General features: G+C 44.4%; 1 protein-coding gene across 2 annotated transcripts in view; it reads right to left on the reverse strand.

Annotated features, from left to right (window-relative positions):
• The window catches only part of LOC135371273 (gonadotropin-releasing hormone receptor-like), a 271,561-nt gene that overhangs the window by 74,068 nt on the left and 169,593 nt on the right, over window positions 1-27,900 (reverse strand). Inside the window, exon 1 of one of the 2 annotated variants that reach the window (XM_064605369.1) lies at window positions 11,598-12,611. The exons of the other annotated variant lie outside the window; for it this stretch is intronic. Coding sequence (XP_064461439.1) covers window positions 11,598-12,179 — 582 coding nt within the window. The 5' untranslated portion in view covers window positions 12,180-12,611. Of the gene's footprint in view, window positions 1-11,597; window positions 12,612-27,900 lie in introns of those variants that run through there. 2 annotated transcript variants of the gene reach the window in all.

Raw genomic sequence — 27,900 nt, forward strand, 5'->3', positions numbered from 1 at the left:
TGGATGGTGTGAAAGGAAGTTCGTGTTCCTCAGATCGATAAAAAAAAAATAAAAAAAAAAAGGTAGAGAGACCAACCTAAGAAGGAAAGGACCCCAGACACTCCATTTTTCACTGGTTCCAATCATTTCTCTTCTGCTTTCCCATCTATGCCAATAAACTCATCCCATCGTCGTCATAGTTGTTGTTGTTTCCTTATTTTCGCTGATGTGATTTATTTTATTTTCATATTTCTTTGTTTTTTTTTGTTTTTCATTTTCGCGAGCATTCTACTATCAGGGACGTGGCGCGAGTTTTCTAAGCGTCTCAACGCCAAAGATGTCACAGCGTTGCGTCGCACGTTGTGTTGCTAAACAAAATATAAACAAACAAACAAACAGGAGGAACACGAAAACGCGCCAAGGCCCAGTGGTGGAAATAGGTAAACAACCCATGTATATAACAACATACAAGACAACACTGTATTGATAAAGGTTCCAGCATGGCCTTGACCTTGAGGATGACAAACGGACACATGAGCTTGACAAAACGAGGCTTCGTACGTTCATGTTCTGCTGTCTGTTTGTCCTCATCAAGCTCAAGGTCATGTGTCGCCTACGTCGTCCATACACCGGCTTGCTTGCTTGCTGCTTCTTGTCCCAACATTGGCCGCGTTTACATGAATACGACACAAGCGTATATCGAATCCGCTTACGTAAACGGGTGGATTCCCTATAGTGGTGCGTGGCGTATTCATTTCGCTAAACAGAGGTGGATCCGGACAGGATTGATGCGAGTTCAGATAGTGCATGTACACAGAAGATGCGCATCCATGGAAGAGGGGAAGATTTGTGGGAAGGCGTTCGACTGCACTCTAAAAAACAGTGGTGGTGGCGGTGACACTGGATGCCGTAGTCTTCCACGCCCAGGGCGGGCAACGTCGCGACTATCGCAGAGCGGGATCGTACGTCCTGGGGCGACTTCACAGGGAACTGTGCTGACATTTGTCTTTGTCAAAAAGGCGTACGCCTTCCTCTATCCTCGAATCAGAAGCGATAACACTATCATTCGTGGAAATGGTTGGCGCAGAGCGTGCTATGCGGTGAAGTTCAGTTTTTAGAGTGTAGGGGATGAGCGGTGATAATTTATGTTACGACTATCAGAACACGTCCGCAGACTAGTTTAATCCTCTTCTTTCTTTACAAACAAACAAACATTATGCCAGAATCATCTCCTACAGTGCTATGATATACTTTTTCATGCTGATCCCCTGATGGATCAAGATGGCGCCCCGCGCTATACTGGCTTCTGATTCACTACCTTGCGTCATTCTAGGCAGCATCGTGCTTCAGTACATTCATTTGTTGCATCCCATGAAACGAATCACGCTGCACTGGCCCTCTTGCTGCAACACTATTTGTTCATTAACCGGAAAGTTTCTGTCGCCGGAGTTCGGGCATCCCGTCAGATCGAATCTCATGTGTGCATAGCATCCACTTTGACCACTACCTGAAGACCACGCAAAATATTTACACAAAGCCGTTTCATTTCGAAAAGGACGGCTCTATTTGGACAGAAGTGCAATGTCTCTCGTTACCAGTCAGGATGGAATTTCCAATCCCACCCCACCACACTCTTTGAAATGAACTTCCCCGCATAGCACGCTCCTATAGCCAACCATAATCTCCAATGATATCGTTATCTGCCCTGATTTGTTGAAAACGGAAGGCGTACGTCTTTTTTGTGACAATTGTGAACAGCATAAGTGTCACAAAAAAGGCGTACGCCTCCAGTTTTCAACAAATCAGGGCAGATAACGATATCATTCGAGATGATGGTTGGCTTGGAGTGTGCTATGCGGTGAAGTTCATTTTTAAGAGTGCAGAGTAAAAGGATCCTCTGTTTTAACAAAGCGAAGGAAGAACAAGACCGGAGAAACTTGGCTGTCTTAACTGGAAAAGTTACGTAACAAAAAAAAAAAAAAAAGAAAAAGAAAGAAATGAAATGAAAGCGAGAGAAAAGGAAAGGGCTGACATTATCAAACCGACATATGAAAAACTTACGCGCATTAGCTTCGTTTGCGGTGCGATATTTGCCGTGCCTTCTCTGCTTGCGTCAGACGCGATGATATCAGAAAGGAACACACGCGGAGTTTATGATTAGTTTTTCTCAGTTAGGGGACTAATTAACAGAGGTATTTTAATCTTCTTTTTAATTGTTGACTTTAGGGAGTTCAGAAAATCCCAGTGCTCTTTGCGCGCGCATTGCATCCTGGGCGCTTGCTGAGCGGGGGAACGAAGAATAATCCTTCACATTTCGCTTTCGCTGACCTTGACACGTCGTGCACAATGGACCGGTAGGGGAGAAATCCGAACAGTTTGGAGACCACACCCGTTTCTTTCGTATTAGTAAACTCCCACAGTTCAAAGCGACGCTAAGCACTCTGAGATTTTCCGAACTCGTGAGGTGCACATCATGCGCTCGAGGCACAAATGAAGCGCAAAAGTAATCACAAATCTGTGAACAGCAAGTAATCGGCAAAGGAGCGACTGTGACGTCGGCATCTCCGCTCTCACTTAACGTCACAGAAAGACGACACACGCAATTGGGGTAAACCCTTTTCGCGGGATGTTTCACGATTTTTTTCTTTTTTTTTTTTTTTTTTTTTTGCGTGCAAGGCGCTTTGTGCATCACCGCTACATGTCAGCTTTCATCGTACCGGGGAAGGGTGAGAGTCGTGCCCAGCAGAAGGAGAGGAGTGATACCGTGAGTGACTCCGAACACATGAAGGAAGAAAACAAAACAAAAAGATATATAAAACAAAGATCGTGACACATACCTGGATAAGGGTTCCCTACATCGCATATGATGTTTTTCTGTGACGTTAAGTGAGGGCAGAGATATCAACTTCGCTGACGCTCTTTTGCCGACCACTTGCGGTTTACAGTAGGCGACAGCGGTCAAATACTTAGGTCCGCAGCGCACCACTACGCGCGCACTGGTGTAGCCAGTCCCGAGTGGCTAGGAACTAACATCTCCATTTTTTCTTTTACAAATCAATCAATCCGTAGCACGCGCTGTGATTAGTTTTGTGCTTCACCTGTGCCTCGAGCGTATTATGTGCACATCACGCTTTAATATCCCAGTTTCAATGGGCTCCCTAAAGTCAATAATTAAAAAGTCGATTTGTATCTTTGTTAATTAGTCCCCTAATTGGGAAAAAAATACGTTTTCCCAGTAGCAGGCCCGTCGAGTGATCCAATGACAAAAGTAAAAGCGTACTAAGGCAACTCCTCTTGTTATGAAAATTTATTGCAGATAAAAAGAAAACCCCCATAGACTGCACTGTGTTGCCACATGCATTTATCCGATAAAGCGATCCTTGGAATGACACGAATCCCCCTCACCCGTAAGAAACAAAAAATACTTATTCGGCAAAATGCTTCCGTTTGAGGAACACAAGACGAAGACGTCGGCGATTTTTCTTTGAATCATTAGGCGTGGGGTGAATCATCTTGCACTCAGAAAGGCAATATGCTCAAGCAAGAAGTGCTCACTAATTAAGGAATGAATTAATTTCTTTCGTAGAAAAGCCGGTGGCGAGAAGAGTGCATGCTTTATTATTTCTTTCCAAAAGTTTGTTGCGCGTGATAGATTTCTTATTATGTATGTTTCAAACAGAGTTTCATGGCCGCACAAAGAAGCTGGTTACATTAGAGTGTCTCCAAAAAACTAGTGGATTTTTTCTTTTTCAGAATCAAAAGGCTTTTTTATGTTTTAATGTGTTTTGTTGTCAGTGTATATTTTCCCTGACTACAAGTATTGTAGAAGCCAGTCCTGGACCTCGCTGCGACTGGGAACTCCATAGTTTTCTTCTTCATCTAATCTAATCTAATAAAAAGGGCCACATGCAGTAAATAATATATGCGTTGCATAAACGCATAAACAGACTGCCATAATTATGATCCTTGCTTTTCTCGGCAAAAATGTCAGAATTTTGCGCTAAAATATTGGAAGCTCCGCGTCTTTCCGCCACGCATTCATTTATTATGAATGCGTGGGGCCCGTATCACGTGTAATTTTCACAAATATGCACACGCAACTGTCACAACTACGCACGCGCTACTAAGCACGGGCTACCCTGAAACGTTACATACATTATACGTTGCATACGTTATCTACATGTATGTATGATAGATCATTCAGGAATGTTTGTTATTATAAGTATGATTGTGGTCGTCCGCAGTATAAATATGTGTTCATTATCAGCGTGGAGGACTTTTCGTGATTTCTGTCATCTTCACAAGCATGTTCACGGGAAAATCAATAGTCCGGATCTTTTGTGACATTTATTTACATGTGCCGTATAGGCCCAAACATTTGCAACATTATGCTACGCTTCTGTCAGTCATCGACATTGTCCATTGAGCAGTGTACATAGCGTGAGTTCAATGATTTCGTTCGTGACACAGATGTTGATATATTTCAAGGTCTGCATATAATGAAACGAGATATACTTAGCTAGTTATCCGATGCGTAGCACAGGTTCTTTGACTCAGAGTGTTATCTGTTTTTACTCATTACGTTTATTTTGTTTCTTTCTCTCGTATAAAGTGCGACGATTTCAGAAAATCCCAGTGCTCCTTGGGCACGCATTGCATCCTGGGCGCATACTGAGTGGGAGAGCGAAGAATAATCATTCAGGTTTCGCTTTCGCTGACCTCGACACGTCGTGAACAATACACCGGTAGGAGAGAAATCGAAACAGTTTGGAGGCCACCCGTTTCTTTCGTATTAGTAAGCTCCCACAGTTCAAAGCGGCGCTAAGCACTCTGGGATTTTCTGAAATCGTCTATTAGTAATCAATGCTACCTGTTTGTTTGTTCTTCTTTTTTTTTCTTTTTCCCTGTCTTTCCTGGGAATAGCAAGCCGCCGTAGCGGTGGCTAACCTTTCCCTCCTATTTTTTATGTAATAAACATACCCCCTCCCCCCTTATCGCCCACGGAAGGTGCCACGGCTATCAGCTCGATGTAGCAATGGTACTATCGCTATCATCTCCTTGAGTACCCTCACCCACCCATGCTATATACAGTGGAGATCAGTTGCCACCTCATCATCAAGGCTACGGCACCGGCGCCTCGAAGTCGGTCGCCAACCCTCCTCAGTGTTTGTCTCCGTTTCACTCTCTTGTGCCAAGGGGCACGGTCTCGAAACGAGAGTCAGCCGAAAACGTTGTGAAAGAGCACCGACGCAAACGACGTTTTGATGTTTTGTTGATGATACGGTTCACTTGAGTCACTCAACACGCGGAAGACGAAAGGAACATGTCGTTGCGTGCCCACAAACGACAACGCGAAGAAAAAGCTGATGGCACGACTGCACTTTCTCGTGGAGAACATCTGTGTTTGCGCGTCGGCAACCCAAGTAATGGTCAACAACAAACAGCGACGACAGAAGGCATACAGTTCATTATACGTAGATGCACGTTCATTTTTTTTTTTTTTTTAGCCCTAGTCGAATTTCGTCGAAGTCGAAGAAAGAAAAATGAAAATGTCAGCCAGGCTAATGCAGGCTCGCTATTCCAAAAAAGAAAGAAACTCAAAATAAACAAAAAAGTAAAAGAGAGAAACGAAAGGAAAAAAGAAATAAAAAAGAAGAAAAACAGTTAGAGCAGCACGGGCGCGACATGGCACAAGAAAGACCAGTGAAGTCAGAATTTCAAGTTGCACTAAGTTGTGCCGACCATTAGTGCAGTGTACCTAGCATGTGTTTAGTCCTAATCGGATTTCGAGCTGTACTAAACTATGTTGATTCTTAGCACGTACATTATTAGTGCAGTGTGTTCAGCATGTGTTTAGTGCTAAACCAAGTTCCGAGCTGCACTAAGTTATGTCGATTATTATGCGCAGTGTTAAGCAACCTGTTTCGTATGCGGTTTTCGCAGTGCTAATCGAGTTTGACGCTGCACTATGTTCATGTTGACTACTGGTGCAAGATTATGAATTCAATGTCATCTTAGTGCGCCATGGTTCTGCACTTATAATGTTATTAAATCAGCGCGTTCGGGAATAGCGGCACATTAACCGGGTTGTTTACATCCCGCGGGAGACGGCTCATCTCCTAACGTAGAGGTGCTCAGTTAATTAGCCCGCTCAGTTAATCATGAAACTGTCTAGTTGTTAATTCTGAACGTGAAAGTTATATGAGTACTCCGCGACTGTCCTGCGCATGCATTAAAGTCAAAGTACACGCTGCGGTCCGCTTGTTAAATGCCTCGCTATAGGACATCAGGTCCCGTTTCGGTAAAACACGTGGAGAACTGGCCTTACTTTACGTTGAGCCGTATTTTCCGGACCATTATAATGAGGCAAATGCGTGAAGAATATGTTCCTAGAAAGACGTATTGCTGCTCTCACGATGGCCGAGGTATCGCGCCCAGTATAGTGCTGAATACGGGCCTGGCGATGGACAGGTCGACAGAATGCGACTCAGACAGACATTTTCTTAATGGCAACATGACTATTGCTCAATTTGTGTAATGTACTCCAGAGTAGCTTAAAAGGCACTCTGGAGCTCTAGCGAATCTCCCTCTACATTATTCACATAATATCTTCAACGTTCCCCTACAGCAAATTCTTGTTGCACAAGACTAGGAGAGCATCCTTTCCCAAACTGCTTTACTTGTGGCGTCATGGGGGATATGGGACGCGTCATAATGTCGTGCGGACGCTACAGCGGAGCCCATCGCCTTTTGCAGTCGGAGTTGGCAACAATGGGCAGCCTGTCTTTTATTGTTCTTAAGGAACTCGGGCCGTTGCAACACCACCTAGATAGAGAAAGCCTGCTTACTGGTCGACGTGACGTAACAACTAAGAGTCAGCGAATCAGGATCGTGTTTTCAGCGGTCGTAGCCAATCATGAACGTGCTTTCAGCGGTCGTAGCCATGGAGACGAGCCACCGTCAGCCGCATGGGAAGCCACTGTCGTCTGCGAGGAGTGAACTTCGCAGCGTACTAAATGGGAAACAAAATATAAAGCGCAAAACGGACCCATATTTTTCTCAGGACAAATTTTCTGGAAAGGGTATTGCTCTTTTAGTCTACAGGTTCAAATTTGCGAAGTTAGCTGCAATTATTTGCGAGTTCTTGAGGTCGCAGAACGGCGAATCGTGGTAGCAGACGAATTCTGACTTTATGTGTCCACGTAGCGAAAGAGTGAAAGGAGGCATTAAGCGGGTCTTCTATATCTATAGGCGGCATTGGCCGTGGCACCCTCAAGTCACGCATCGAGCGTTCAGCGCTGTGGTAGAATATTCCCGGGACATCGAAACGGACAAAATGTTCAACAACAACAACAAGAACTTTATTTTGAGATAGTGATGAATGGAGAGTTTCATCGCCAGGGGCGATACGCTACCCCAATGCTGGTGATGATGTGAGGAATGAAACAATGAGCCCCTTCACAATAAGGATCTCAATCCGACGGTGTTCAAAAAGGTCAAAAGAGCTTCGAGGGCAGAGCGTTGGCAGAGGCAGAACTTTGTGATAATTTTGTGATTACAGCATGACGGCCTTGGCTGCCACTAGGGGTCGGGTGCGTGTGCAGTTGGTATATTTAAGATGTGTCCCTGCCATTAAAGTTGTTTGTCAGTCAGTGCTTCGTCTGTTTTGTCTCTTTGTGTCCCCTGCACCAGGGTTTTATCGCTTTTAGCCAGGGACCAGGTGATTTTGATAGAGAGAGAGGGGGCGAGAGTCCAGCTGATTAACAGACGCGGAGAGAGTGGTGCGGGAAGGTTGGTAGTGTGGCCGCAATGAAGAACGTTTTGACGCGTGGTGTCAGTACAAAACCGTGGACCGTACAGCGGCGACCCATATATAGGAATCTCCTGCACCCACGAACAAGTTTAGTCGTAAACTTTTGTCCAGCACGGTACCAGTGTGTCGAAGTAGACGGCTTCACTTTTCATAGAGCTACGACCTCTCCTTATTACATTTTCTCACTTGTACGTGCTCCGTGCTAACGTCCTTCACATATACCCTCGCCCTCGACTCACTACTGTACTGTTCACACGCTTTAAGTCTACGTAATGTTTTACTTGCACGTACTCGGTCGAAACAACACTTGTCACGCACGTCGCACGCGCATGGATACATGTCCTGCGTGTGCGGTCATACATTTGTCATTAAAGAAAGCCATTGCGGGAGCGGCAGGAATATGCTCTCACACCTCCCATAAAGTTCGTGATCAGAATAGCAATCACGTAATCACAAACAGGTAACGCGAATCACTGCGCACGTGCGGTTGTCCACAGCTACGGTGGTTCCTCCGGAGGTTATTGCTATGCGCACAACATAACATATGTATATGGTTGTATGTGTATGATTTTATTGTATATGCATGTACATATGTATGTATTCTTTTATTTAATTTTCATTTTTTTCTTTGCGTAATAGAAAGCCGGCGTCCCGTTTGGCTGACCTTTCCCCCTTTTTTCCCTCTCTTCTAATAAATATATCCTCCCCCCCCCCCGCTGCGGAATGGTTCAGTACAACACCAGATCCGTACACTCATTAATTACAAGTAACCCGGGTATTGGCTAATAACGTTTCCAGTAATAAAGTACTTCCAGGATTAATTTCGATATTACTAAATTGTCACAGTAACTGAATTATTTTTGCAAACGATTTATAAGGCACTTGTAATTACTTTCCGAATTGTTTTTTGTGCGATTTGGGATTCAACTTCATCTTCAATCCTGTGCCGTTTTCACGATGTCAGCGATTTTTACTCATTCACGAAATATAAAGTTAGCAAACACAACGCGAGTACGTAATGATAATAGCGAGTTTTAGTGTATCGTACGCTATTGCCTTTGCTTACGTATAGCATCGGATAGCGTGGTGTTTCTGCGCACTGCGCGAAACGCTCTTTATGTTTTGCGCATGCCCAGAACCACGAACGCTATCTCTTACGTACGCAAAGACGATAGCATACGATACGCTAAACTCACTAATGTGTACGGCTATCGGCATGTCCAAATAGTAGGAGATGCACTTTTACACAACACCTGGAAACCGGAACCGGAAAATGTCGCCATCTTTAGTCTAATCAGAATAGTCCGGAAGATGTCAACAAGGTCCACATCACGTATAGTGCATCACGACTGAAGAGTAAACTTGTACATCGAAATCACATAGATGGAGATAAATGTAACCCGGTGTAATTCAACTAATTTTCAGGCTAATCGTAATTATAATCATGGTACAAAGTAACTGTTCTGAGACTGGAACGTATGAACTGACAAACACGATACAAGCCTCAATCTCCGTAATTGCAACTAACTTGCAACCATCATTTTGTAATCGTAATCGTAATTTAACTACTTTTGTGAGCACGTAATTGTGTCTGTAATTCAATTACTTCTGAGACCCCCTTTTTACAGGTCCGCAGCCCACTCGCTGCGCTCGCACATTTTAGCTTACGTAGACCTATTTTCCACTTCGACAGACACCCAACCATGGAGGAAAACAAATGATGCTGACCTTCGCGTCCAGCACGTACCATGATATATTAAGAAGGCTTACACTAGGATCCGATCGGGATCTGCTTGTTTGCCTTCCGGAGATTACACTCGTGATGGAAGGAGGGAGTTGCAGGGAACGAAAACATGGCGACATGTACAGCCGCATGCGAAAAAAGCTCGCACAATGAAAACACCGTAGGGTACTCACCATATAGGATTCTTTACAGGCTTACGAAAGTAACCCTTTCAAAAGAACATCGTATAATGTTTGCGTTTGTAAATATTCTACGAGGTAGTAGGCTATAGCTCTGATCCGTGCAGTCGTATCTCCGTTTGAATGAACAGATTCTATATAAAGGCAATCCGGAAGAGACCTGACAGGTGCAGTGTCGGCGGGGAGAGTGCCTGGCGAATTCCTCGCGCATTCCTAGTATTTGCGTAGGAAGAAATGTGTCGAGTTCACAATCCGGAATAAAATCAAGACATGTCACGTCAGTGCATTCAAGAAAAAAAAAGTGAAAAAAAAGCGTCCCCTTTGTCGTGAAGAACGGATTAGGTGCGCGAGAACACCTTCAACACAACACAACACAACGTCACGTGTGGTGACGTCATATTAACATTCATGCCACTCGTACCACCAGCCATCACCTAGTTATGCTGCACACATTTTGCGCGAACTGCATTTACTTTTTTAACCTTTTCTCTGCTTCCCTTTGTTTTTATTTTGTGACTTATCGAAGCACACTGGTCTTTCCTGGACTAGAGTCTTATTTACGGAGCAGCTACTCGTTAGTACCAGGAGCTGAAGTTCGATAAATTGATTATGGAGCCTTTTCCGCAATGTTATAAATGCGTTTCTCTGTAGGGCTCAGAGTAATCAAGGCTTCCATGGCTTTATCATGGCTAGGGCTAATCTCTGATTAATCATATCCCAAACACGAATCCACTTTCTATGCGCATACGAAAATGTATAGTTATGTGTACAGAGCATATGAAGGGAATACGTGCATCATAAAACTGATAGCCAAAGGCTCACTAGCTGCACCATAATACATGAGCACGTAACTCAAACATCTTCGTATGATGAATATGGTAGCCGTACCATGCTCGTACCATGCAGTCCAGTTATGTTTACACGGATTTCTATATAACTTTTGGCTGCTTATATGCTCTATATAACTATGGCGTTTGGCTGCTTCTTTTATTAATTCAGAACGCAAAGAAGAAATTGGGAGTGAATTGAAATAGGCAGGAGCTCAGGCTGCTTTTTTTGGCAACACTTCTCCATTATGCTGCACTGCGACATAGCGGGAAGTAAAGTGAAGTGACGTCACAAAGAGCACGTGTCCGTTTGTACATCCGTGTTCGATCTCCTGTAAAGCGTGCTTTCACTGCGCAGCTACCATGTACGCAGGAGGAGAAAACCACGTAGGTTATACAGTTAGTTAGCTAGTAAATTAGTAAAGAAGGTAAACCTTGGAGCTTTCAGCAACCCATCATAGGTGCTACGTGCTCCATTGCAAAAGCTGTATAGCTATTACACACTCTGAATCAAAATCCTCACAGCAATCAAAACAAATCACAGCGGGATCCGCCACTTCTGATCAGGTCACACACGGATCACCTCAAGTTGCTTGAATCACACGTTGAGTGCGGTTGGGCGTAGCCACACCGAACAACGCCGTCATTTAATATAACAATAACATCGTTCATCCGGAGTTGTACTTCGCGGGATAGGTATCCGTGCATGAGCGACGCCAGAGTGTTTATTAATCGACACTTAAACGTTAAGGGTTTATTAATTTTGTCTGCTCGAGGACCGTTTAACGTGCACTGAAATTTCAGCACGCAGCACGGTGCCGTTTAAATATCGCCTACTTCCAAAACTCAGCTTTGGTACTTCCCATCATGTTCATTCCGTAGTTGACTTTCCCTTGCGCAATACGCTCTGCTTAAGAATCTCATACCACGTGGCACCAAGTTGTCGCCATTATATGATTAAACACACACACACACACATACACACACACATTTCTGGCGCTATTGCAAACATAGCAAACACCGCTATCATTCAAATAATGGCCATTCAAACCTACCTGTGGCATACTCAACAAGGCACTAAGCATCCAAACCGCCGCCACGGCCTTTACTACCTTCCCTCTAGCTCCAGCTCGGTGCATCGGAAACCTCACCGCACTGAGGCGATCAAATGCCATCACGACGAGCATGAAGGTGGACAAGTACAAGGAATGCATTTGTAGAAACTTGACCATTTTGCAGGCTGCTTCTCCCGCCAGCCACTGCACGGTCCACGTCCACACTGCTTCCGCCAGGACACACCAGGCCGTGACCATTAAATCAGCAACGGCCAGGTGGGCCAGAAGAAAGTAAACCGTCGAAGGTGTCCTACGCCTTGAGCATCGTATCGACCAAAGCGTGACCACATTCCCCACTAGCGAAACAACGCCGATCAGGCCAAGCACAACAACACGTATCAGGGAGGACGGCTGGAACACTGGAGCATGGGGCAGGTCCTCGAGGGATGGCCAGGAACTGTTTGTGGTTACGTTACCGTCGTGTTCGTTGGCTGGTGATTTTACGACGTCGTCTTCATCCGTACAGGTAGCCGAAGGGATGCGTAGACAAATTAGTAAAAGCAGCACGGTGCATGTCATCATGTTGCGACATCCATGTTCGAATCTTCAGCGAAGTATTCCCGCCGTGGGTTACGTACACATCACATACACCCCGCAGTTACTTCCCATGATGTCGTCCTGATTTAATGAAACTTACGTGGGCGAAGTCGCGGAGAGGTGGCATGGTGCCTTGCCTCCCACGTGTTGACTCTATACCTTGAAGAGACAGATTCGAAGGAGCGAGCAAAAAAGTTTTCCTGCATCCAAAAGCGAAAGCCAAGAATAATCTACACGCGAGGTGATGAAAGGCAGATATTTTGGACAATTTCCGGGCCGACAACGACACCTTCACATACTATTTTCTCCGTGCGTTTGGCATTGAATAAACATGACGGCGAAACGGAAGGTCTCCCACGCTGCTGAAACAACCGCCGGCGCCAATCCTCCCGGAGCGGGACCTGCTCATGGCATACTGCGCGCGCTCTGAAGCTTGGAGGACAAGCTCCCCACAACTTTTCTGAGGTCCCATAGGTTTACCAAAACGATTTGGCTCGCACACCGATGGATGGCGCCACGGGTTTGGATTCGGAATTCTGTCGAGCTCAGTTGCCGCTTGCGAGAGGAAGCGCCAGGTAGACTGGCTCTCTCTCTCTCTCTATCTTTCTCTATGTTTGGTACGAGGGTGAGAATAGGTGGCTTTCAAGTGCAGAGGTGGCGCTACGTATGCTGGGACTTCGAATTTTCGGTCCGAAATTTTAGTTTTGCTAAATTGGAGCAAAGCAAAAGTTTATAAACTCTGGCTTATAAACAAGTTGAGGTCGCCTGGGAACGCCTGTCTGCCAAACAGGTAAGTTACTTTAACAAGTACTTCGCACGCACTTTTCTTCAGGTAAAGTTTGAATTTCGTGACACTTCGTGCTTGTTTCGGTTATGTTTGGCACGCGCTTTGAAATCGCGATTTCTGGCTGTGCGAAGTGTTCCGTTACAACGCGGTCAATATGACGTTTTAGAGAAAAAAGATAACGAACAACATTTCAGATATCGTACAACAAAATGTACAGGCAATATTTTACGCAGCAATCTTCTGCGCTCTGAGGGTCCTACGCATATGTAATAATCGCTTCCTTTTAGTTTGAGCCGAAGTTCCGACTTTAATTAAATTATTTTCACATTACCAGCTTACAATGCTATCACAGCCACGCACAATTCAACATGGTATGTACACAGCACGGCATTTGGTGGCAGGTGCCCACACCCATTAGTCCAATTTTGTTTTGCGCTGATGACATTTTTCCAAAGACGCAGGATCCCAGGGTACGCGATATATTTTAGTCCTTTTTCAGCAGAATTACTTCAGTTAAGTGACACCAGGACAACTTCAGACTGGAAGCGTAAATCCACGTTACATTGCAACTTTCCTTAAGTCATTTTTGACAGGAAGATGCGAACCACTGATTCCGCAACGTTCGAAATACGTAGTTTCACTTTCGTTGTTGTTGTCAGCCATTTTTTTTTGACGTCGCAAGTATCACTTCGATTTCTCATTTGTTCTGATCCGCTGTCTATGTCACGTAAACGAATGATGCTTGTGCACATGACGTCACGCACAGCCATGTGACATGGGAAAACATGGGGATGCGTCACGGAAGTGACGTCACGGCCGTCATACCGCTCTTGTAATTGCACGCATACCCAACAACTCACGGAATGCCCTGCTACTGTGACTCCGGTACGGCAATATGTTTTCCCATATCACGTGACCAAAGGTGACGTCACTTCACAAGCAGCATTCGCAATCTGTATATTTAGTTCATGCGTGTTTCGTAATCCTCCTGTGTTTAGTTCCACTGTGTGCTGCGTGTTTAGTAATCTGTTTATTTAGTTGTGCATTTAGTTCCCGTTATTACGTGCATGTTGCGTGCAGTTAATGCCAATTGTATCGCCTGACAGGTGTGACCTTGCAGAGTTGTTACGGTGACCTATTTTTTCTTTTTTTCTTTTTCAGGGCTCTGATTTGTGGAACCGCAAACTTGTGGAACGGTCAGTCGATCGTTTGTCCGTTCGCAAATTGACGTTTGAAGTATGCGTGTTCTTGAAAATGTGGTTGACTAATCTTTACTTCGTCGTTTTTACGCTCTTATTATGCACGCTATGCTCCTTACACACCGAAGATTTCTTTGGCAACAATTGAAGTAATGGAGTTGGAACTTATATAAGACTTGTGAAACAGCTTGCACCGGTTGTCTAATGCGGCCGAAATTGCTCGAATGCGATCGACCGTCACCGAAAACAAACTAAATTCTTAACCGGAGATAAGCTGCTCCTCATCCACTTCTCCACGAAGCGCACGTGGAAAGCTTCCCCTGTTGCCGTTTCGCTTCCACGAACCTTAATGTAATAAACTCTACTTCGTGTCCTCAGTAAGTGAAATCCAATCGTTTTACGAAAACTTCTAATGATGTAAACTGATCTTTGCCTTGTTTGCCTAATGCATCGCTGCAACGTTCATTGAGGTGCAACGCAGGGCGCCGGTTAATCTGATCAGAAGCATGCACGAGGATTATTTTGGTACGGGAAGGTGCATAATCTGCTTTTCCGTCTACTGGTTGACAGGAGTTGAAGTGTGCAGACTAGCTGGTGCATAACTGCGAACGAAACCCGAGACAGGGAAGAAAGGCACAACACACAGAGAAGATTTCTCACACCAACACACCAAATTCCTTTATCTTTTTTTTTTTTTTTGCGGAGAACGTTGAGATAAATACACGTGGTAACTGCGTAAACACACCTTATATAATTCCCCTTTCCCCCTTTCCCCGCTTCGGAGGTTTTTGAATACATTGGTGTTTGTCGTCCATTACAGTTTGCTGTGTTCGAGAAATTTTCTGTGTGTGTTGTGTCTTTCTTCCCTGTCTCGGGTTTCGTCTTCTTCGCAGTCTTTCTACTGGTGTTAGCTTCCTTTTTTTTATGATCTATACGTAGGTGTCCTGGGGTAGCCAGTCTGATTTAGTCGTCACTCACCTCCCCATTTTTTTTATCAATCATCATCATCAACATCATTAGCTTCGCGAATCAACTGTGGCTATGTGCTGTGTACAGAGGTGTACATAGTATAGAGAAAGGACAGCGGGAAGGAATGGAAGGTGAGGTGGTTAGAGCATGCGTTCCTTGGCAGACTTCGTTGTGACTGCGCAGACATATGCATCTGAAAAACCTCGTAGAAAAACCATGCGTCTTGTGCCTTACGTGAACATGCCGAACTTGCACTCCCTGTTTAGCGTCGGGCGAAAAATCGTGCTGTGCTCACTTTGAGAACACACTGTACGAAAAAATGAGTAATTTTAGTTCTTCTAGGGACTAGACGCTTTGCATCCACCGTTATCCCCCTTTCGAGACTCAAAATGTACTTAAGTTCGTATGCGATGTTTGGAAACTATATGCAGTGCTGAGGAGTAAATTTTGGGGTAAGGGATCTAAAATGGGAGTAATACATATCTAGGGGAGTAGAAGCTGCAATTTCTCCTCAATTTACTCTCTCTCTCTCTCTCTCTCTCTCTTTTTACTTCGTTAGAGCGTACAATTAGTGCGCATATCGTCTTTCTACGTACCACGGAACTGAAGTGCCGAGTATTCTGTTTGAAACTTTTTTTTTTTCAAGCTGGTAAGGCATGACGCTGCGAGCCCATTAATTAATTAATTACTCTCCTGAACTAACGCCTTTCGTCGAGGTGGATTAAAAGCACCACCACGTCTATCCGGAGTACAGCCTTTCAGCTGAAATCTATCGTTCATTGTCTTCTTTGTCTGCATTCGTCTCTCGAAAGCTTTTCTTCTATGTCAGGAGCCATAACTAGTGATCGAAATGCACGTGCCTCTACCCCGAAGCAAGTGATTAAATTAGCTCGTCAGCTATGCATTCTAAATGTCCTCCATCTCAGTGACAATACGAACTCAGAAGGTAATCTGAGACACTACAGGTCATCAAATCACTGTCCCGGGCTACGAAGAATACCTTATTGTCCACGAAACGAGAAACGTGTTCTATGATGTACATTCCGTTCAATAGAAGGAGAAAAAAATCGATACTATATCTTGACAGAGCTCTCCTTGTGTTGGTGCCTTGGGTTACAGATAATATGTAGAAAATATTCCACTGCTATAGTGCCGTATAAAAGAAAATAAGAAAATCCTGCTCGCTGTGAATATTTTAATTTCTTTTTATTCCGATATTCACTAAACTTTGATGGCTTTCCAACACTGATTGCTTCGTAGGGAGGCGCAGGAAACCTTGTTTCGGAGCACGGCTTAAGTAGCGTAAGTATTAACATCGTTCCAAACAACACGTAGTGCTTCTTGCCACGTTGGCTGGACAAAGATCTCGAGACTTCGAAATGAAACCTTCCACTGCTTTTTCACAGCGGCGGAAGATTTTTATCCCAGCGGTCATTCACGGCGAGAATATACCGTACTTTCTGGGAAAGGTCTCCCTAACTGAGAATCCGCGAGAATCAGAAAAATTGTTTGCATCTTCAGGCGTTCTGCCGAACGCGTTTACGTACCAGCGTAGGTTTGTAAGGTCATATTCAGATCCTGACCTTCGAGCGTCCGCACTCGTTTCGGCGCCATGACGTCTTCCTTCTTCTCTTCTTCTTTTCTTCTCTCCCAAGACTGTTACGGAAGGACTATCGCTTTAAAACGTTTCCCTCGGAAGTAAATGTGCCTTCGAGGCGAACACTGTCTAAAGATCTCCAGTTCGGGAGTCTGGGATATATATGTACATGCTCGGCGAGCAAGCCTTCTCAAAATTATCACTTCCTTGTCCCATCTATGTGACAACGTAAGATAAGATCATGTTTGCTGCCAATATTTGCTTCGACCACGCAGTATAGTCTCCATTCGATCACTACACGCACTGGAGCAAGTCAGCTTAACAGCCACGATCGTCGCCCCACCAAGGCCACACCCGTACTCATTCGTCATCAGAACTGAGTTAAGACCTGTCGAAGATATGATGCCTAATTCAGTCCAAGTCCATCTCTTGATGTCCGACATCTTAAAAAAAAAAAAAAAGTTTTCTGCTACGAAATCGCGCTAGACTTTTCACAGCCATAAAAAGTCACGCTAACAGTGATTCCGTATCGCTCGTCACGTGGTCGTAAAACAAGCGTGCATTGCATCTGTTCAATAAACCGCTAATGAGCACTACCGAAGTGCTTGGTCGGGTTTCAAATGAACAGAAACAAAGCGAGCGACTAATCAATGGTCAAAACACTCTGCCCAGAACCGGCAAACAAGCGATAACTGCAAGCGCTGTCCCGTATTTTCCGGTTCAGCTTATGCCGGTTTCACACTAACATTTTTCGCCTCCGTGTTTTTCACGGAGTTAAAACGGACCCATTGGGCCCTACGTGGCTCGATTGCCCTTAGGTTCTATTTTTGAAGCAAACGGACGACAAGAAAGTTAGTGTGAAACCGGTCTTACGCTTATTTCCGTGTGAAGCTCGTAGCTCAGGGATGAACAGGTGATTTCGTGTAAGGGAATGTGGTCGCGGTGCATTCCACTCAGGCGTTCAAGAGTTCGCCCTGGGGCTGTCAAGTAGACCTCAAAAGACGGGCTCCCGTATCCAGTTCACTTGAGGCCAAATCCACTGCGCAGAACCTGTGACACTCGCACCGAGCACACGGTAGTCTTCAAAGACGGCTCCGTCTACCACTATATGTCAAAAGTGTCCTGCACGGAATACATCCGAACCCCAAACGCCTACAAATATTAAGTACGGGAACGTATAGGTAGTATGTAAACATGCATTTGGGAAGTTGTTTACGTTGTTTGTGTTTAGCCGGCGCTTCTTATTGTGCATCTCTGCTTCAAAATTCAAGTACGCGTCAGCTTGTGTTACTCTCTTGGCACGCGATGCGCATGTTTCCATGCTATGAGGGCCGTGCCAAGACAAGAGTGAGGAACGAGAGTCTTTAAAATATCCTTCTGAAACATCCTTTTTTTTAGTCTTCTTGACAAAAGAATATGTCTGAAAATATTCTTGTCAAGCTTCTCTGTCTATAGTAAATTGTTGATGCGCAAGATTAGACCTTTGTTTTGCTCTATTCTCCATATTCGTTCTTCGCGCTTCAATAAATTTTGGTAAAGTACGTCGGCCACCGAGGAACGCATAAATCACAATGTGTTATGCTGTCCTGTTTCTTGGCGACAGGCCTAACTAAAGGAAGACCCATTTTTAGTACACGTGGATTTTTGTAAACTCTCCTTATCGCAAAGTCCCTACAATGATGGATGACGGCCCATAACGGTGACATGAAAAGCAACAACACAGCTCTTGTCTGTGCATTGTGGAACTCGTCTATGAGATTGAGATTCCATAACTCTATTGTTGACTTACATTATTATGTTGTGTTTTTATCCGACCGTATTACTCGTGTGCGGTACAGTGATGCAGGCCGCGTCCCCAACAACACCGAATATCCTCTGTATGTACGAATAACGTCCTAACGCATTCGTACGTCCGATGGATATCTGAGGGATATCCATCGGACGTACGAATCCGTTAGGACACTACTGGTACATCCAGAGGATATTCGGTGTTGTTGGGGGTTCTTTTGTAGTTCCCTCGATTTAACTTTCATCCCGGTCTTCGATGTGAGGTCAAAGTTGCCTTCCTCTACTGGTGTTGGCCCAACTCAAGACCTCACCTTTCACGTTTTTGCGAGTGCAGACACGTGGTATAAGTACTAGACCAAATGGAAACGTAGTATCTTGTACTGCAGTTTGTAGAGTGGACATCCATGTTAAAAACAAGTTCACAAATTAACAACGAGAATCTCCCTGCATTTATGTCCACGTTGAAACGCAAGGCGTGCACAGGTGTTAAGCAGCAGTTCTGTAATTACATATGTACCTACAGGATGCTCATACGGCATTGCTTGCGCTATTCTTAGTAAAAAAAAAAAAAACATATCAGTCTAGTGGCTATTGGCTATGTGGCTAGTGGCTATTTTAGTGGCTATTTGCTCCGTAGCTCTCCCTTGTTAAAGCAAGCAAAAAAGCAAAAGAGCAAACGAAGGAAATACTACGACGGCGATGATAACAGAGAGAGAGAGAAAAGGGAACTGACTCCATCACGGGCATAAAGTAGTGTTTCACCCACTAAATAGAGGCAACCCACACTAACTGAGGTAATACGGTATAGATTGTGTGACATTAACGCGAACCTTCACGACTAAGACTTCACGATTCAACTTTTCCTTTCATAAGAACATGACTCTATTACCTGCGTGGCCCGTGACGACAAAACGTGAAAGGATAATGGCGGAACGTTTTCGGCGAAGGAACAATAAGAGCATCACTCTAATGGAATGCACGTGATATAAAGCTTCACAGGGCGACTATGTTTCATCGGCAGGAAAACTGCTGCGTCGCGTCTTTTATACCTGTGCCAGACGGGCAGAAGTGATGACATTGTCGTCTAATGCCATTAGGGCCCCGAATGGCATTATTCACGAAGGTCATGCAACACATCCTCAAACGCAATAATATCGATGTCCTTTGGCGCCGTCATGGGTTATTTTACTTTTGTTGGCGAAAATTTCAAGCAACTCCAGCTTTTCCTCCATCAAAGGATACGCGTGTGAGAATTACGAAATAATCTTGTCACGCGCGGTACAAAATGGTTTATGCAAGAATAAAATTGTTACTCTGCGCATATAATGGGAGCGAGAGTATAGGCATTTAATCGACGGATAAGTTGGGGCGATCTCATTAAGCACAAACTGTCATTCTGACAAATGTCATTAAATATCTCCGTGCGAATCACACCGCACGAATGACATTAAGACTGAAGCCATTAGGCACTCAATGTCATTTTTCCTGTCCGCGTGGCAGGAGTATTATCGTCGCTCGAGTCGCCGTGCGCACTTCCGATCATGCATCGTTTTGTAGATTGGGCTTCGCCACTGTTGCCTTTGTGATGCGACAGAGCGCGCTTTACAGTAATGGGCATCACGTGAGGGAAGCCGGAACTCAAACGGAATTTCGCAGTGCCCACAAAAGAAGACCCCGGTGGAAATCAATTCTCGGCACGTCTAAGGTACGGAAATGATTTTGAAGCGAAGTAAGGTGCATGACTTGGTTCGGGTTTGCGCTCAGCTCTCAAAAGAGAATAACAAAGGTCTCAAGTAATCGACTCTTAGTGCCTGACATTGGTTCACGAACGTTGTCGGCATAGGTCTCGCGGTGATTTATTCATTATTTTTTATTTCTGTCATGGTCACAAGTAATATATAAGTACAGTGGACGGGTAGTACAAAAAAATCGTGAGTCTCCCTTACGCTTCCCCTCTTTTCACACGGCCATAGTTTTTAAACACATCATGACTTCACTGAATTTTACCTAACTTTCTTCTATCCATCACCGTCACCATCACCTAACTGAAAGCTTCGCTGCGGCTGAGGATTGAATGTGTCGTCTCCGTTTTTCGTCTTGGGAATTAGATTTCTATTACATTTTTTTAACTTTGTAACGTATTAATGCGTAGTAACTTTATTGGTAAGGTGAGTATCTGTTACAAAATGCTGCATGTGCCCGAAGGTGATATCACAAATAAACATTGCTTCCAGCACCGTCTATCGGAGATTTCCGGCGCACGTCAAGGGAACCCCAGGTGGTCCAAATTATCCGCAGTCCTACCCCGCGGCATGTACAACATGTCGCCACACTGCGCAGACAAATCTTACGTGCAACATCACGGTATCAATATTATTTGTAGTATCAAGCCTCAATAGATGTGCACTTTCTGTGAGTGGAGATTGGAGTGGGGACTTCACACTATGGCCTTTATATCGGGTTTCCTCTCGTTTCTTAGACCGCGTAACTGCTTTGAGGGCCCTGGCGGTACAGTAGTCCTCAAAGTGGGACTTCAAAAGAACCTCGACAACTGAAACTGCTGAATGAAAACTCGGTTTCGTCGAGTTCTTAAATTGTAAAATACGACGACGTTTATACCCACCGTGAAGTATCTCGACATTTCCCACACTTCTTTTCGTCTTAGAAGACATATTAATTCCCGAATAAGCACATATTGTCAGAAAGCTGTAAGCCCTCTGCACAAGCTGTGGTTCTCTCGTGACGAACAGCCACGAATAATAATCCTTCCGCAAAAGCGTGCTTTACATCTACGACGAGACAGATTGTGGATACAAAAACTCGAAAAAAACATTGCCCATGCATAGCAGTTTCATTGTTCATTTGTTCACTTACTTGCGTTGAAACAGTGGTGTTTTAGAACCGTTGGATGAACTAAAGAATAAAAAGAAGTCGTGGGTCCATTACACATTATCTCCAACTCACCTGCTACGAAAAGAAATACTATATTCATTTCTTTATTTGAGTGATCTTGCGAACATCTTTAATCTTTCTTACATCGAATCTTTCCTACATTTTAGCCTACACAAATATATTCCCACGAAAGAGACATTGATGTTTTTTGTTTTATTGTCCTTGATTTTTTTTCGCACAAAAAAACAAACAAACAAACATTGGAGTTGTTAGGAATTTAGGAATTGAGAACCTGTGCTGCAGGCAACCATTGGAATGTACCGGCCCACATGAAAATCAACAAAAGAAATTATTACATTTCGAAATATTTCAATGCATTTACAGTCTGCAAACTGTGGTTCATCATTTAAAAATTGCATCACATATATTTCACACCACATCTACTTTAGTGAGTGGGCCGCACTGCCTTCATGGCGCGTAAAAATCATTAAAAAGGGACGTTTGACACGAGTTTCGCAAGAAAAATGCGTTGAGGCAGCAGGCAATACCACCACTTTTTGTGCTTGCGTTGCACGGGAATGAGTACAGGTATGGGTCCCTCACCATGGTAATACCAGATATCCTTTGGGCCGAAAGAGGGCAAAGGGCATCACAGGACAGGAAACAACAACAGCAACATTATTATTATTACATTATTACATTTATTTCTACATTCTACGACATGCACTCTGCCCCACTGCTGGTGACAGGACACGAAAAAATCACACATTATATTGCAAAGTTTGTGGCAGTACGAATGTACTTTCGAATGTTTGCCTTCGAGAGCGCCGCTCACGATCCCCATTTGAACTTTGTTCTGAGTACCGAATAGGGAATGGCTTTCCTGGAAGACCTAGATACGAGGCCACGAGTTCCATCCTATCTTATCTTCGTGTTTCAGGTGCTCACCAACACGCGCATCAGTTAGGATTTGAATCGTGACGTTCGGTCGCGTTCCTGTCTAGCGTAACCACGGCAGTGATAACGCCGTCTATTATCTACAAGGAGGGAGCCACCGCCCTTGTATTACGTCAGTTCGCAGTCAGAGGACGCAGCACACCATAGGAAAGGAATGTCGCGCCATGAACCGGGGTGCAATTGGTCGGTTGATAAGGTTAGATTAATGAAACAGTCGCCATACTTCCGTCCGTTTAGCAGTTGAAGCTTTGTCTCGCATCCCGTCATCCAGCTGTTGAAACCCTTATCGCAAACCGTGCCTGCTTCCTGCAGATTACTTCACAGGGGATTATTCTAAAATTAGCAGACATTCATGACGGTATAGTCACAATTTAATTGAACATGCACGGGCATTCTTGCTTGAAAGATATGCAAGGTGTCTGCGATACTTATGGAGAAAGCTTTACGGAATGCGAAATTCGATTCAATCACCATAAATGGTAATGTACTCGTGGTCAAGTGAAGGAGCGTACACTCTAAGAAAAAAGGGAGTGAAAAGGTGGTAACTTCTATAGTTACCACCTAGATCAACATAGCGTCTGATAAAGGGTGTAAAAGGGTGGTAAAAGCAATTATCGCATATCCAAATTGCTACAAAAAGGCGTACGCCCCCCTCGCTCACCGAATCAGAAGTGTTAACCCTATCGTTCGTGGCAGAGAGTGAGGTGATAGTGAACATAAACAAACTTGACAGCAAATTCTGTCGTGACGGATTGAAAAGATGAAATAGTACAGCGACTGGCGAAGTATGACAGCCACGAAGTGACGCTCGTAATATCTGTCGAAGACCAACTATGCATAGATCAACCTTGGCACGCGCAGTGTTGGTGGGATGACGGACCTAGCAGACATGCGGCAAACATCATTTCTAGCAGATATCTCCCTTCTGCATCCTTCTTGTGCTTTTTTTTTGGGGGGGGGGGGGGAGAGTAAACAACAAAGCATCGTTCCGACAGCTACACACACCAACGGGTCATATTTCACTCCTGGGGCTTCAGAAATGGCGGAAGAATCCGTATTGCAGAAATTACAGTCATAACCTATAGCTGATTTTTTTTTATTCGGCAGTAATTTCGTTCCTAGTACAGTCGCAGTCCCTTGGTCCCTTTTTCTTTTTTAATAAAGGTATCCCCCTCGTTGAAAAGTGTTGTCAAATTGGATAGATAATTTGCGAAAGCCGCTCTTTCTGGCAAAACCATACCTACCATGTAGATATATCTCTGAAATAAAAGTGATCGAATGTTTATTTCGTAAAAATAATAGCAGGAATAAAGTTTTATTTTACCGTCCTGCCTGTGCAGTGATCATGCTGCTGGATCCAAATTTTCATGCCCTTCGACGAGTACAGCTTTCCTAATTTTTCATACATGTTTATATTTACTGCCGTGACCTGTTTTTCATTTCATTCATTCTAAGCGCTCATACTGTCAACTGGAATTATCACAGGAATGCAATTCCACTGTATTTACACGCAGCTCGGCATGCACTCCCGTTCAATGGCGTGACAAAAATGGAAGGCCTCATCATGTGGTCTGACTAATACCCTAGTCACATGGCAAACTTAATACAGTAAACGGAATGGCAGTAACTTCACCTCCTAACCAATCATCATCTCGAATGACATTGTTCTGCCCGCTGATTTGTTGAAAACAGGAGGTATACGCCTTCTTCGTGACAATTATGTTCTGCATAATTGCCACAGAAAAGGCGTACGCTCCACTCTTAAAAAATGAACTTCACCGCATAGCACGCTCCCAGCCAACCGTCATCTCGAACGATATCGTTGTCTGCCCTGATTTACTGAAGCCGGGAGGCGTACGCCTTTTCTGTGACAGTTATGAACAGCATAAGTGTCACAAAAAAGGCGTACGCCTCCCGTTTTCAACAAATCAGGGCAGATAACGATATCATTCGAGATTATGGTTGGCTAGGAGCATGCTATGCGGTGAAGTTCAGTTCTAAGAGTGTACGCTTCCAGTACGATATGCTCCACCGCGATGCCCCACCGCGGCTACACTCTTAAAAATGAGCTTCACCACATAGCACGCTCCTAGCCAACCATCATCCCGAATGACAACGTTCTCGCCCCCGATTTGTTGAAAACGAGAGGCGGAGCCTATTTTGTGCCGTACATAATGGCGGCCACTTACCACGGCACATGATAACCGTGAGTGCGGCCAACAACGGCACGCTACCTCGACCCTTTTTCTAACAGTGATACTATACATAATAACCTTAAATACACCTAGCCATAGAGGGAAGAGAGGGCAAGCGACAAACACCTGCCACATAACATTTTCCACGGCATTGCCACGGCATTTCCATGCGAGCAGCTGCAATGCTTCATACTGATATATTGCATATAAAACCTCAATTAGGAACATTTTCGGACACAGAAAGACGAGAACAACAAAACCCTACGTCGCTAATCTTCCTAATCCTTGTGCATCACGTCATCTCGTCTTTTTCTGCCTTAATCCTTCCTTTTAGCCTGCGTAATCCTACCTGCAACAAGGAAACACAAAGGAAATGCATGTCTGCATGCACGGAGTATGCGTGTAGAGAATGTATCATGTGCGTTATGTGGTGTAATATATATAGCAGTCGGCATTCTTCGGTGTTTGAATGGATGCTTGTGTTGCTACCTGCACTCTCAGAAATGAGCTCACCGCATAGCACCCTCCTAGCCAACCATCATCTCGAATGATGTCGTCATCTGCCCTGATTTGCTGAAAACGGGAGGCGTACATCTTTTTTGTGACAATTATGAACAGCGTAAGTGTCACAAAATAGGCTCAGCCCCACGTTTTCAACAAATCAGGGACGAGAACGTTGTCATTCGGAATGATGGTTGGCTAGGAGCGTGCTATGCGGTGAAACTCATATTTTTAAAGAGTCATCCTGCCTATGCTTCACTTTGAAATCGCCAACTCTCTTCCCCACCCCTTTACTTTTTTATATTTTTTTTTGCTATAGTCGTGACGATGCCCACTTGAGTGCAACCAACAACGGCAAGCTACTTCGACCCCCCCCCCCCTCATTTTTAAGAGTGTGGAGGATAGAACACGCCATGCTTGGCCACATTACGTTACAAAAATATTGCTGCGCTCTTCCCTACACTCTAAAAACTCAGCTTCACTGCATAGGACGCTCGGCGCCAACCATTGCCACGAATGATAGGGTTATCGCTTCGGGGCTTCATCGTCGTTACGGTTGTTACAAGCTAACGAGTGGCGGGAAGTTTAAAAACGTGGGCACGTGACACATTGCGCGTGACACATTGCGTACCACGGGCTTCACTATCGCGCGAAGAGCGCCGTGCACGTGTTTTATGACGTGCCCACCTTTTTAAATTTCCCGCCCGCCTTTTTGAATTTCCCGCCCCTCGTTAGTTTGTAACGACCGTTCGAGGAGGGAGGGAGGCGTACGCTTTTTTGTGTCACTTATCATATATCCAAATTGGCACAAAAAAGCGTACACCAATCTCTCTCTCTCTCTCTCTCTCTTTGAATCTAAAACGATAACCCTATCATTCGTAGCGACGGCTGGCGCAGAGCGTGCTATGCAGTGAAAATCAGTTTTCAGAGTGTAATAAAAAAGAGCATTGTGCTCATTGTGGTGCTCAAAATAAAGTGCTCACTGTGATGGCCCTCCTTGAATTGCACATGTTGAAGAAATTTCCCCATAACACAACGAAGCGAGTGCACGATGCTGCATAAATGCATACACGAGCGTCCGTACGATTTCGACGGGAGCTTCGGAAACGCGTACATACACTCGTAGCCAGTAGATTTTCATGTTTTTTTTTTCTCTTTTTCTTTTTGCCACTCTTTGGCACGTTGCTTGCTAAATATTGTACAGCTTGGGACAAAAGGTTACGGAACACGGCAGTGGCGTATTTCTTTATTGGAGCAGCCCCCCGCAAGCTGTAAGGAAGACATTGAATAAGAAACGAGTGACCCTATCGCAGTAATATGTGTGTTCTCTCCTGCTTGCTGCCAGGGTGTCGCTCCAACGAAGAAATGCGACATCCCGGTGTTCCGTAAACTTCTGTCCCAAGCCGTACTTGTTATTACGGGTGCTTAATTAAACAGGTAACGAGACACACTTCAAATATTGGCCGTATATTCGATGTGGCCGAGAATAATTTAGGCGTTCCTGCACATCATCGAGACTTTATCGCGTAACGCTCTCCTACACTGTCAAAACTGAACTTCACCACATAGCACGCTCCTGGCCAACTACCACTCCGAATGATATCATTCTGTCGCCTGATTTGTTCAAAACAGGGGGAGGTGTCTGGGACATATCTGGGCCATGCATAATGTGTCCCAGACAGGCGCCTCGTCCCATTTTCAACAAGTCCGGACAGTTGTTAGAATTTTCAAATTTTCGATATAACACCTTGGAGGAAGCCCCAGCTTTATATTTCACTAATATGTATCTTATATGTGGGGTAACTAATGGATACCTTGTAGTTACCTTGGTTAGACAACTATACAAGGCTGCATAAGCAAGTAGTTCCCCATTAATTGGTAACTATTACCTCTGAATATAATTCGTTGTGTGTCCCAGCAAAGAAAAAAGAAGCAAAAAAAAGCAACAACAAAATAACTCGAGTTGTTCTCCAATGTGCCATATGTGGAATAGAGATTCATATTAACACGACGAGGCAAACTCTATGTATACATGCCATTTTCACCGCTTCCGGTTTGGTGCCGAAACGACATCCGGTTTCACAGCAAAAACGCTCTGCGCCAACCACTGTGCCGATTGATAAGTTATCGCTTCTGATTTGAGGAAAGGGAGGGTTGTATACGCCTTTTTGTGGCAATTCAAATTGTCACAAAAAGACGTACGCCTCCCGTTTTCAACAAATCAGGAAAGCGAAAGATATAATTCTGCATGGCGGCCGCAAGGACCGGAAGGCTTCGTGGCACCGGAAGTTGTGGCGGGGGCTTGTTACCCGAGAATGTCATGTCATGTATACTGAATACACGCTGTCACAAATCGAGACAAGCTGCAAAAATGTAGAGAACTTTTTCCGTCGAACACAAACATGGGTTGAACACAGTTTCAGCAGACGCCCATTTTCTCATGAACTTTTTATTGATTTATTGATTGGTAAAAAAAAACTTGAGGTGTTACACCCTAGTCACACGGCAAAGTTCTCTCCCCTGATTTGTTGAAAACAGCATGCGTTCGCCTTTTCTGTTACAATTATGTCCTGCATAATTCTCACAAAAAAAGGCGCAAGACGCTAGTGTAAGATGTTGAATAAATTTTCTCAAACAACAACAAAAAGGCGTACGCCTTCTGTTTTCAACAAGTCAGGGGAGAGAACAATGTAATTCGAGATGATGGTTCGTTAGGAGGTGAAGTTACTGCCATTCCGTTTAATACATTAAGTTTGCCGTGTGGTTATACGGTACTAGTCCCAAGCCACTCGAGACTGACTACTCGAGGACGCGTTATTTA

Source organism: Ornithodoros turicata, chromosome 10 (assembly GCF_037126465.1).
Source record: "Ornithodoros turicata isolate Travis chromosome 10, ASM3712646v1, whole genome shotgun sequence".
NCBI classification, from domain to species: domain Eukaryota; kingdom Metazoa; phylum Arthropoda; class Arachnida; order Ixodida; family Argasidae; genus Ornithodoros; species Ornithodoros turicata.